The sequence below is a fragment of the Macaca thibetana genome, chromosome 1 (assembly GCF_024542745.1).
Source record: "Macaca thibetana thibetana isolate TM-01 chromosome 1, ASM2454274v1, whole genome shotgun sequence".
NCBI classification, from domain to species: domain Eukaryota; kingdom Metazoa; phylum Chordata; class Mammalia; order Primates; family Cercopithecidae; genus Macaca; species Macaca thibetana.
In genome coordinates, this window is record NC_065578.1 from 128,542,208 (window position 1) to 128,555,045 (window position 12,838).

The following is a 12,838-nucleotide window of genomic DNA, read 5'->3' on the forward strand; positions in this document are numbered from 1 at the left end:
ACTATAGAAAGAGCAGTGATTGTAAAGATAAAAGAATACTACCTATGGCCAGGCACGGTGGCTCATGCCTGTAATCCCAGCACTTTGGGAGGCTGATGTGGGCGGATCTCTTGAGGTCAAGAGTTCGAGACCAGCCTGGCCAACATGGCAAACCGTCTCTACAAAAAATACAAAAATAGCTGGGCGTGGTGGCGCACACCTGTAATCTCAGCTACTCAGGAGGCTGAGGCGCAAGAATCACTTGAACCTGGGAGATGGAGGTTGCAGTGAGGAGAAATCGCATGGCTGGGTGTGATGGCTCATGCCTATAATCCCAGCACTTTGGGAGTCCGAGGCAGGCAGATCACCTGAGGTCAGGAGTTCGAGACCAGTCTGGCCAACATGGTGAAATCCTGTCCCTACCAAAAATACAAAAATTAGCTGGGTGTGGTGGTGTGTGCCTGTAATCCCTACTACTCAGGAGGCTGAGGCAGGAGAATCACTTGAACCTGGGGGACAGAGGTTGCAGTGAGCTGAGATCACGCCATTGCACTCTAGCCTGGGCAACAAGAGTGAAACTCCGTCTCAGGAAAAAAAAAAAAAAAACACTTTAACTCTTTCTATAAGGTAAATACAACCTTGATTCCAAAACTACACACAGACAGTATGACAAAGATAAATTATAGGCTGATCTCTCTTATGTATATAAGTACAAAAATCTGACACGAAATATTAGGAAAGTATAGCTGATTTTATTTATTATTATTACTTTTTTTGAGACAGAGTCTTCTCTGCTGCCCAGGCTGGAGCGCAGTGGCATGATCTCTGCTCACTGCAACCTCTGCCTCCTGGGTTCGAACAATTCTCATGCTTCAGTCTCCCGAGTAGCTGGGATTACAGGAGTGAGCCACCACACCTGGCCATTTTAAATGGCCACAAATTATTTGCAGTTCCTCCCATTAAGAAGGAGCCTGTCTCTTCACTCTGAATCTGGGCTGGCCTGTGACTTACTAGGATGACTAGAGTGTCACAGAAGTGCCATCATGTGATTTTTGAGCCTAAGCTTCAAGAAACCTTAAAGCATCCACTCTCGCCCACTTGGAATGCTATTTTCATCTGAACAAGCCTAAGATGGCATTCTGGAGAGGCCGTGTGGATGAGAAGCAAGGTACTGCAACTGGTAGGCTGCCAGCTGAAATGGTAAGGAAGGCCATCCTTGATCATCAGCTCTATTGAGGTCACCAGACAATGGCAGCCACCTAAATGAGTCCAGGTGAGACCAGCCCAAATTGCCCACCCAAAGAATTGTGAGTTTAAAAAAAAAAAAATGTCATTTTAAACTGCTAAGTTTAGGGTTGGTTTGTTACACAGCAATAAACAATTGATACAAATAAAATCCAGAAGTATGTAAAAACATAAAATGTGTCATGACAAAGTTGGATTTATCCTAAGAATACAAAGGTGGTTTAGTGTGAGAAAAATCCTTACATGTAATTTACCTCAATAATATATTAAATGAGAAGGGGCGTGGTGGCTCATGTCTGTAATTGCAGCACTTTGGGAGGCTGAGGTGAGGCTGAGGTGGGGGATCACTTGAGCTCAGGAGTTTGAGACCATCCTAGGCAACATGGTGAAACCCTGTCTCTATCAAAAATACAAAGTGGCACATGCCTGTGGTCCCAGTTACTCAAGAGGCTGAGGTGGGAGGACAGTTTGAACCCAGGTGGCAGAGGTTGCAGTGAGCCAAGATTGCACCACTGCACTCTAGCCTGGGTGACAGTGAGACCCCCATCTCAAAATAATTAATAATAATATTAATATATTTAAAGAGAAAAAATACATAATCATTTTTGTAAATTTCCTATGTATGTAAATTTCCTATGCAGAAAAGCATAGAATAAAATCCAATGCCCACTAATTCTAAAACCAAAGGCTTGGCAATTAGAAATAGAAGGAATCCTCCTTAACCTGATAAAGAACATCTTTTAAAACCTGCAACCAAAAATCAACCTCAATAGTGAAACACAAGATATACTCCCGCTAAAATCAGAAACAATACTTTTTATGGCATAGTTTTTAAGAAAAATAATAATAAAATCCAGAAATAAGACAAGGATGTCCATTATCACCATTTCGGTTCAGCACAGCACTAGAGTCCTATTTTGATGGATTAATGCTGGAAGAGAGGAGAAACACTAAATAATAAATAAATAAAGATAGAGTTCTAGTCAGCACAGGAGTACAAGAAAAAGCAACGAAAGGAGTGGATATTGGAAAAGAAAAAAACAAAGCTCATTTAAAGGTGATATAGGCTGGGTGAGGTGGTTCACACTTGTAATCCCAGCACTTTAGGAGGTTAAGGTGGGAGGATCACTTGAGCACAGGAATTTGAGATCAGCCTGAGTAACATAGTGAGACCCCCGCCTCTACAAAAAAACAAAATAATTAGCTGGGTGTGGTGGTACACACCTGTAGTCTCAGCTGCTGGGGTGGCTGAGGAGGATCACTTGAGCCTGGGAGGTGTAGGTTGCAGTGAGCCACGATCATACCACTGCACTCCAGCCTGGGTGACAGAGCAAGACTGTCTCAAAAAAAAAAAAAAAAAAAAAAAAAAAAAAAAAGATGACATAATCGTATACTTAGAAAAGCCAAAAGAAAAAAAAAACACACACACACACAGATAAATGGTTTTTTTTTTTTTTTTTTTTTTTTGGAGACGGAGTCTCGCTCTGCCGCCCAGGCTGGAGTGCAGTGGCCGGATCTCAGCTCACTGCAAGCTCCGCCTCCCGGGTTTACGCCATTCTCCTGCCTCAGCCTCCCCAGTAGCTGGGACTACAGGCGCCCGCCACCTCGCCCGGCTAGTTTTTTGTATTTTTTAGTAGAGACGGGGTTTCACCATGTTAGCCAGGATGGTCTCGATCTCCCGACCTCGTGATCCGCCCGTCTCGGCCTCCCAAAGTGCTGGGATTACAGGCTTGAGCCACCGCGCCCGGCCTGATAAATGGTTTTAATTTAAAACAAGAGTTTAGCAATATAAATGACTATAAGATTATTGTATAAGGAATAATTTTTTTTTCCTTTTGAGACAGAGTCTCACTCTGTTGCCCAGGCTGGAGTGCAGTGGCTCAGTCTTGACTCACTGCAACCTCTACTTCCTGGGTTCAAGAGATTCTCTGCCTCAGCCTCCTAAGCACCTGGGATTACAGGTGCACACCATCACATCTGGCTAATTATGTATTTTTGTAGAGACAGGGTTTCACATTGTTGACCAGACTGGTCTCGAACTCCTGACCTCAGGTGATCCTCCTGCCTCGGCCTCCCAAAGAGCTGGGATTATAGGCATGAGCCACTGCACTTGGCCATGTATGAGGAATAATTTAATTCCATTTCTATTTCTATAAACCAAAAATAATTATAAAATGTAACTTAAAAATAATGTATTGGCTGGGCACGGTGGCTCACACCTCTAATCCCAGCACTTTGGGAGGTGGAGGTGGGTGGATCACAAGGTCAGGAGATCAAGACCATCCTGACTAACACGGTGAAACCCCGTCTCTACAAAAAATACAAAAAATTAGCCAGGCGTGGTGGTGAGCACCTGTAGTACCAGCTACTCAGGAGGCTGAGGCAGGAGAATGGCGGGAACCTGGGAGGCGGAGTGAGCCTAGATTGTGCCACTGCACTCCAGATTGGGTGACAGAGCAAGAGTCCATCTCAAACAAAAAAAAAGAAAAAATAGAAAGTATTTTTAATAGTAACAAAAACTACAAGTTACCTAGAAATAAATCTAATAAAGATTGACAAGGCCTGTGTGAAGCAAAAAAACATTTTTTTGAGACGGAGTTTTGTTCTTGTCTAGGCTGGAGTACAATGGCATGATTTTGGCTCACAGCAACCTTCGCCTCCTGGGTTCAAGCAATTCTCCTGCCTCAGCCTCTCGAGTAGCTGGGATTACAGGCGCCCACCACCACACCTGGCTAATTTTGTATTTTTTTAGTAGAGACAGGGTTTCTCCATGTTGGTTAGGCTGGTCTAGAACTCCTGACCTCAGGTGATCCACCCACCTTGGCCTCCCAAAATGCTGAGATTACAGGCATGAGCCACTGCGCCCAGCCCATGAAGAAAACACTTTATTAAAAAACATTTTTGGCTGGGTGCAGTGGTTCACACCTGTAATCCCAGCACTTTGGGAGGCTGAGGTAGGTGGATCACAAGGTCAGGAGATGGAGACCATCCTGGCTAACACGGTGAAACCCCATCTCTACTGAAAACACAAAAAATTAGCTGGGCATGGTGGCACACGCCTGTAGTCCCAGCTACTCAGGAGGCTGAGGCAGGAGAATCGCTTGAACCTGGGAGGCGGAGGTTGCAGTGAGCCAAGATAACACCACTGCACTCCAGCCTGGGCGACAGAGCAAGACTCCGTCTCAAAAAAAAAAAAAATTTTTTTTTTCACTAGGTAAGGGTAGAGAAATATTTTTTTAAAGACATTTTTTATAGAAAGCCTAGGTAAATAAATAGCTATATTATTTTTCATGGATAAACTCAATATTGGAAATAGGTCAATTCATCCTACATTAAACTTTGTTTTGTTTTTGTTTTGTTTTGTTTTGAGATGGAGTCTTGTTCTTGTTGCCCAGGCTGGAGTGCAATGGCGCAATCTTGGCTCACTGCAACCTCTGCCTCCTGGGTTCAAGCTATTCTGCTTCAGCTCCCAAGTAGCTGGGACTGCAGGTGCCCACTACCATGCCTGGTTAATTTTGTATTTTTAGTAGAGATGGGGTTTCACTATGTTGTTCAGGCTGGTCTCAAATTCCTGACCTCTGGTGATCCACCCACCTCGGCCTCCCAAAGTGCTGGGATTACAGGCGTGAGCCACCGCACCCGGCCCATCCTACATTAATCTTTGAATTCAGTACAATCTCAATCAAAATCCAGCAGGAATTTTTGTTTTTTAGAAATTGATAAGGTGATTCTAAATGTCACACAGAAATGCAAAGGACCTAGAATCGCCTGCCACTGCACTCCAGCCTAGGCAACAGAGCAAACTCTATCTCTAAAACATAAATAAAAAATAAAATTAAAATATTCCTAAAGAGAATAATAACATTAGAAGACTTATACCACTAGATTTTAAAGACTTCCAGGCCGGGCATGGTGGCTCACGCCTGTACTCCTAGCACTTTGGGAGGCCGAGGCAGGTGGATCACCTGAGGCCAGGAGTTCAAGACCAGCCTGGGCCACATGGTGAAACCCTGTCACTACAAAAATACAAAAAAAATGAGCCAGACCCAGTGGCACGTGCCTATAATCCCAGCTACTTGGGAAGCTGAGGCATGAGAATCACTTGAACCCAGAGGCTGCAGTGAGCCGAGATTGTCCACTGCACTCCAGCCTGGGCAAGAGTGAGACTCTCTCTCAAAATAAATAAATAAATAAATAAGTGATACTGGAGCAACTTGATATTCATATGGGGGGGGGGGAAAATCTTGGCTGGGCACAGTGGCTGACACCTGTAATCCCAGCAGTTTGGGAGGCCAAGGTAGGCAGATTACTTGATGCCAGGAGTTCGAGACCAGCCTGGGCAACATAGGGAAACCCTATCTCTACAAAAATACAAAAATTTGGCCAGGCGTAGTGGTGTGTGTCTGTAGTCCCAGCTACTCAGTTGGCTGAGGAGTGAGGATTACTTGAGCCTGAGAGGTGGAGGTTGCAGTGAGCCATGATTGCTCTACTGCACTCCAGCCTGGGTGACAAGACTCTGAAAGAAAAATGAAAGGAACATCTAAAGTTTTAAAAGTGTAAGCACGCTACTGGCCAAACAAAATGAATATTGGAGCTAGACTTGGTTCATGGACTGTCAGTCTGTAACCCCTTGTTTAGCTTAATAAGTCTCAAGCTTTTGGTTTGTGGACATTAGTGTAGTACTTATTCACACTGGCTACTGCAGGAAGAAAGTAAAACAAAACCCCCAAACATATAGACAAAGAGATTAAGGAGAACGTGTAAGGATTAGGTGAAGAGTGCTGAGGCAGTAGAGAAGGAAGGCATAAGAAGGAAGAAAACACTAGGGAAAAGGGGGAAGGAAGAAAACATAATACCAAGAAGTGGGGAAGAGAAGAGAAAGGTGGAAGAGAGGGAAAGTTACAAAGGAATAAAGGGGAGAAAAGGAAAAAACTTTTTTTTTTTTTTTTTTTTTTTTTTTTTAGTTGAGACAGAGTCTTGCTTTGTCGCCCAGCCTGGAGTGCAGTGGCCGGATCTCAGTCCCGGGTTCATGCCATTCTCCTGCCTCAGCCTCCTGAGTAGCTGGGACTACAGGCGCCCGCCACCTCGCCCGGCTAGGTTTTTGTATTTTTTAGTAGAGACGGGGTTTCACCGTGTTAGCCAGGATGGTCTCGATCTCCTGACCTGGTGATCCGCCCGTCTCGGCCTCCCAAAGTGCTGGGATTACAGGCTTGAGCCACTGCGCCCGGCCAAAAACATTTATTGAGCTCATCTTATGTGCCAGCCTCTGTGCTGAGTACTTTAACACCTTTTGTTCATTTAATAATCACACCTTTAAAAGATAATTATTATTCTGATTTTCAGAAAAATGAAATAAATTGCTCAGTGGGTAAATAAATGAAGGATCTAGCAGTCAGTTCAACTCCAAAATCCTGTCCTTTCTACTGTAGCACATTGAAATGGGGCTCAGGGTAGACATGCAAAGATGCTGATAGAGAAAAGCGGTTGATGGGATCACTTGAGGTCAGGAGTTTGAGACCAGCATGGCCAACACCGTGAAACTCTGTGTCTACTAAAAATAGAAAAATTAACCAGGCGTGGTGGCAGGCACCTGTAATGCCAGCTACTCAGGAAGCTAAGGCAGGAGAATTGTTTGTACCTGGGAGGCAGAGGTTGCAGTGAGCCGAGATCGTGCCACTGCACTCCAGCCTCGGCAACAAACCAAGACTCCATCTCAAAAAAAAAAAAAAAAAAAGCGGGTGATTTTGGCTGCTTCCCTGACAGGCTATATACAGCTCCCTTCAGCCTCTCCCCCAAACCATAGGTGCCCAAACAATGAGGCCAGTGTTGGAACCCCTGGCCAGTTAGACGATGAGCTGGAGGGGAGGCAACATTTAGCCAGCAGGCTTGAGACAATCGGTGTACTTAGGGTCTCCTGGCTAGCAGGCCCAGTGGTGTCTCCAAAGCCCTTCTGTATCCTCAGTGGTCCTTAAACTCTGAAGATCCCCCCAGTTGTGTTTACTTAAGCCAGAAGGCTGGGCAATCTCTATATCCTTTCTCCATCGATCATTCTATGATTATTTTGTTAGAGAATTATTATTGTTCAGAGTACCAGATCTTAGTTGCATTCCACAGATAATAAGTTCGGCTCCAGGCTGGGCATGGTGGCTCACACCTGTAATCCCAGCACTTTGAGAGGCCAAGGCGGGTGGATCACTTGAGGCCAGGGGTTTGAGACCAGCCTGGCCAACATGGTGAAAGCCCATCTTTACTAAAAATACAAAAATTAGCAGGGTGTGGTGGCGGGCACCTGTAATCCAAGCTGCTTGGCAGGCTGAGGCAGGAAAATCACTTGATCCCGGGAGGCAGAGGTGCAGTGAGCCAAGATCGTGCCACTGCACTCCAGCCTGGGCAACAGAGTGAGACCCTGTCTCAAAATAAATAAGTAAATAAATAAGTAAATAAATAAATAAGTTCAGCTCCAAATTGGGGAAATGTGGGGTCCACAGAAAGAAGTGGTTATCATTACTAGGGGAATAGGGCCCTTTTACTGAGAAAGGAACAGATACACCCTCATCAGCACAGAGGCACCAACACAGAAAGGAAAAAACAGAGAGTCTTAGAGAAAGAGACAGAGGCAGGGTACCCAGAGTCAGGCACAGAGCACACAGACCCAGGGAAGCAGACAGAGGCACATAGAGGATAGATTCTGATTCGGTCAGATGGAGTCAGAGCAATGCCTGGACACAGAGAGACCCAGCAGCTGGCAGAACAGAGGAGACATGGAATAGAACGGTGGCTAGACAGGCGAGGGGCAGGAGAGGAGGAGCAAGGCAGGGCCCTTCATGGGGATCTGTCTGTCCGTACCAGCCGCGAAGGGTAGCCACCCTGGTGCTGCAGTCCCAGAAAGGTGTCCAGTTCTTCTTGGTTCTGCAAGTAGGGGGCCTCCTCGGGGCCTGGGCATCCCGATGCTCGCAGTCTCCTCCTGAAACACACATTGCCACCACTACCGTCTGTATCCAGTGGCCAGTGACGGGCACCAGGGAGGAACACCGCCTCGCCTCAGCCCAGCCCTATTGCTTGCCCCCAGCCCAGCCCTTCCTGTTGGCATAGGCACAACATAGACCCAAACTGGTCCCACTTTGGGGCTCTGCTTTGCCAGGGCTGCAGAGTTGGCTGTGAGCAAGAGTGGCCCCTGCTGGTCAAAGGGCAGTACTGCCTCCAGAAGAAAGCCAGGGTTCAGGGGAAGGCGAACAGCAAGAGCAAGCGGAATTCTCCCTCCTTGCCTGGTTGCTGATGCCAACCTTTGCCCCTGCTCAGCCAAATAGTGCACTCAGGACTCCCTTCCCTCTCTAACCAAGGGGCAGAATTAATACCTGACTGTGAAAGGTGGGTGACACTTGAAAGACCCTGAGATACAGTTGGTGCCACATAGGGGGGCCCAGGCATTTGGGCATCTCTCTTCCAGCCAGCTACCCTTAGGAAGGTGCCATGAGCCCTGCAGGCATTGCTTCTCATCTGTGTTCCCACCCAAGCCAGTTCAGGGACAAGGCCCAGGGTCCTCTCCCCTCACTCAAACCAGCCAGCCCTGCCCAGGAGCTAGGGAAGGTTGGTCCACTCACCAGAGCTAAAAGAACTTGTTCAAGGGGACCATTTTCAAAGCAGAAAGACAGTGCCCTTCCATGGCCAGCAGCCCCTACAATGTTCACTCACACTGAACTCTTCATGCTGACCCCCGGACCTTCTCTTTCTGACTTCCTCTGACTTTGGGGAAGTGGTCAGGGGTTTTCCACGGGAGGGGGAAGAGATGATTTTTCTGCTCCAGTCCACCAAGTATATGCAGAAGTCTGAGCAAGAACAACTGATCTCACGTGGCAATGCAGGACCATGAGTTAATCTAAGGCATCCTGGGTTGTCCTCAGCCTGCAACCAAAAGCCCGGCAAGGACCTGGCAATGGGGCAGGCCCAATGTCCCACCCTGTGACCACCTCTCTCAAGAAATCTCTGAAAGTTCACGGCTAGGCGTGTGGCTCACCCCTGTAATCACACCACTTTGGGAGGCCACCACTTCGTGGGCGGATCACAAGGTCAAGTGATTGAGACCATCCTGGCCAACATGGTGAAACTCCGTCTCTAATAAAAATACAAAAATTAGCTGGGCATGGTGGCACGCACCTTTAGCCCCAGCTACTCAGGAGGCTGAGGCAGGAAAACTGCTTGAATCCGGGAGGCGGAGGTTGCAGTGAGCCGAGATCGCGCCACTGCACTCCAGCCTGCCAATAGAGCCAGACTCCGTCTCAAAAAAAAAAAATCTCTGGGCCGGGCGCGGTGGCTCAAGCCTGTAATCCCAGCACTTTGGGAGGCCGAGACGGGCGGATCACGAGGTCAGGAGATCGAGACCATCCTGGCTGACACGGTGAAACCCCGTCTCTACTAAAAAATACAAAAAACTAGCTGGGCGAGGTGGCGGGGGCCTGTAGTCCCAGCTACTCGGGAGGCTGAGGCAGGAGAATGGCATGAACCCGGGAGGCGGAGCTTGCAGTAAGCTGAGATCCGGCCACTGCACTCCAGCCTGGGCGGCAGAGCGAGACTCCATCTCAAAAAAAAAAAAAAAAAAAATCTCTGAAAGTTCTTTGGGCCTCAGTTTCCTTATCTGTAAAATGAGGAGATCGTGCCATATGCTCTCTGAGTTCCTTCTGTGGTTCTATGACACCATTATGTGGTTCTATGAAACCCACCGTAGGAGGCGGAAGCAAGAAGATCCAGTGTCCTGATACTCACCCTGACTCCACACCTCCCACCCACGACTACCCTCACTCTGCCCTGAGAGAAGGAGATAAGAGCCACTGGGGAGAGGCATATTTTGGAAGGCAGCATCCATCCTCCCCAAAGGCCCACCAGTGGGATTGAGCTCCGGTTCTCCAGGGAAAGGAGTGGGGGCCCAGGTCTCCTCGACTCCTGTCATTCTTCGGATGGTTGTCTCTTGAGGGAGATAACTAGAGAGTTACCTAGTTCTTTCTCACTTTCCCATTTTCTCCAAGGTCTAGGCCTGGAGGGAAGGAGGTACAGGAGGTTCCCTGGGGGCTTACCTAGTCAGTGGGTCCTCGAGCTCCCTGCCAGGCCCCCAACTATGTCTTTTGAAGACGTCATAGTTGCGGCCATGGGCCCGGAAAGCCCCCGACCTTCGGAGGGGTACAGCATGCGAGCTATTCCCCTCCTTTATTTCCCCCGCCTCTTCTTCCTCCAGTTGCTCTCTGGATTCAACTGCAGAAAGACAGCGGCGAGTGTGGCCTCGGGGCACCTGGTCTCCACCTGCGAGGAACACATCTGGGACGGCTCTGTTCATGGGAGACACACGCAGACCAGTCTGCATCAGCAAGAAAGAAAAGGGTGAGCAGGGTTCTAGAACTCTGGAACCTTGGAAATAGAAGTGTGTCACAGTCAGCTGGGCTTCGGAGTGCCTAGCCACCCCTCAGTTTACTAAGACACAGAACTGGAGAATGTGTGGCTCAGGGTCACATTGTGAATTAGCTGCAGAGTCAAGGCTAGAACTTAGGTTTTCTGGATCCCAGTTCAGTGTCCTTTCTTTTTTTTTTTTTTTTTTTTTTGAGACGGAGTCTCGCTCTGTCGCCCAGGCTGGAGTGCAGTGGCCAGATCTCAGCTCACTGCAAGCTCCGCCTCCCGGGTTCATGCCATTCTCCTGCCTCAGCCTCCCAAGTAGCTGGGACTACAGGCGCCCGCCACCTCGCCTGGCTAGTTTTTTGTACTTTTTAGTAGAGACGGGGTTTCACCGTATTAACCAGGATGGTCTCGATCTCCTGACCTCGTGATCCGCCCGTCTCGGCCTCCCAAAGTGCTGGGATTACAGGCTTGAGCCACCGCGCCCGGCCTTCAGTGTCCTTTCTAGCACATAAGGAGAACCTCATTGTCTCATTCTTATTCCATTCACTGAGGATTTATATAGCAGAAAACCAAGCAAAGAGAAATAGATATTGTTCCTGTCCTCAAGGAATCAGAGTCTAGTGAGTGGGTGAGTGTGCATGTGTGTGCACAAGCAAAAGCACAAATCACAGATGACTCCATAACTGGCTCACATATGCCAAATGCCACAAGAGAAGTTTCAACAAAAGGCTTTGGGCTGTTAAACGAGTGAGGGCACATGACCAGGTGGGAGACTCAAAAAAGGCCAGATGAGGTGGCTCACCCAGCACTTTGGGAGTCTGCGGCGGGTGGATCACTTGAGCCCAGCTGTTCTAGACCAGCCCGGGCAACATAACGAGACCCTATCTCCACAAGAAAACAACATGCTAGCTGGGCATGGTGGCATGTGCTTATAGTTCTAGGTACTTGGGAGGCTGAGGTGGGAGGATCACTTGAGCCCAGGAGTTCAAGGCTGCAGTGAGCTATGATCATGCCACTGCACTCCAGCCTGGATGACACAATAAGACCTTGCTTGCTTTTGTTTTGTGTTGTTTTTTGAGATAGAGTTTTGCTCTTGTTGCCCAAGCTGGAGTACAATGGTGTGATCTCGGCTCACTGCAACCTCTGCCTCCTGGGTTCGAGCAATTCTATTGCCTCAGCCTCCTGAGTATCTGGTATTACAGGCACGCCCCACCATGCCTGGATAATTTGTATTTTTAGTAGAAACAGGGTTTCACCATGTTAGCCAGGCTGATCTTGAACTCCCAGCCTCAGGTGATCCGTCCACCTCAGCCTCCCAAAGTGCTGGGATTACAGGCGTGAGCTACTGTGCCAGGCCTTTTTTTTTTTTTTTTTTTTTTTGAGACAGAGTGTTGCTCTGTCGCCCAGGCCGTAGTGCAGTGGCGCGATCTTGGCTCACTGCAAGCTCCGCCTCCTGGGTTCACGCCATTCTCCTGCCTCAGCCTCCCGAGTAGCTAGGACTACAGGCGCCCGCCACCATGCCCAGCTAATTTTTTGTATTTTTAGTAGAAAGGGGGTTTCATCATGTTAGCCAGGATGGTCTCAATCTCCTGACCTCGTGATCCGCCCGCCTTGGCCTCCCAAAGTGCTGGGATTACAGGCGTGAGCCACTGCAACCAGCCTGTTTTTGTTTTTAAAGGGGAGGAGGAAACAGAAGGAAGTAGATGGTCTTTGAGATGTGCCTGGAAGGGTAAAGTGGTTAGGATTTGGCCAGGGTAGAGGGAGAGGATTTTAGGCAGGTAAAGTAGCAGGGGGAGGCCGGGTGCGGTGGTTCACTCCTGTAATCCCAACACTTTGTGAGGCTGAGGTGGGTGGATCATGAGGTCAGGAGTTCAAGACCAGCCTGGCCAACGTGGTGAAATCCCGTCTCTACTAAAAATACAAAAATTAGCTGGGCATGGTAGCCAGCACCTATAATCCCAACTACTTGGGAGGCTGAGGCAGGACAATCACTTGAACCTGGGAGGCGGAGGTTGCAGTGAGCCAAGATCATGCCATTGCACTCCAGCCTGCATGACAACAGCAAGACTCCATCTCAAAAAAACAACAACAACAACAAAAAAAAACAAAGTAGAAAAAGTAGCAGGGGGAAAAGGTTCATGAGTGATAAAGTGTTGTGATTTCTCCTTCTTCTCCTTTTCCCTCTCCCTCTCCGTCTCCCTCTCCTCCTCCTCCTCCTCCTCCTCCTCCTCCT

General features: G+C 48.1%; 2 protein-coding genes across 7 annotated transcripts in view; one reads left to right on the plus strand and one right to left on the minus strand.

Annotated features, from left to right (window-relative positions):
• LAMTOR2 (late endosomal/lysosomal adaptor, MAPK and MTOR activator 2) overlaps positions 1-12,838 on the plus strand; it is a 334,290-nt gene that overhangs the window by 250,031 nt on the left and 71,421 nt on the right. The gene's annotated exons all lie outside the window — the stretch shown is intronic.
• ARHGEF2 (Rho/Rac guanine nucleotide exchange factor 2) overlaps positions 1-12,838 on the minus strand; it is a 69,264-nt gene that overhangs the window by 43,641 nt on the left and 12,785 nt on the right. For all 5 annotated transcript variants that reach the window (XM_050752481.1, XM_050752473.1, XM_050752463.1 and 2 more), the window contains exons 2-3: positions 10,293-10,570; positions 8,071-8,188 (exon numbers count right to left, since the gene is read on the minus strand). In XM_050752481.1, the coding sequence (XP_050608438.1) occupies positions 8,071-8,188; positions 10,293-10,549 (375 nt within the window). In that variant the 5' untranslated portion in view covers positions 10,550-10,570. The remainder of the gene's footprint in view (positions 1-8,070; positions 8,189-10,292; positions 10,571-12,838) is intronic.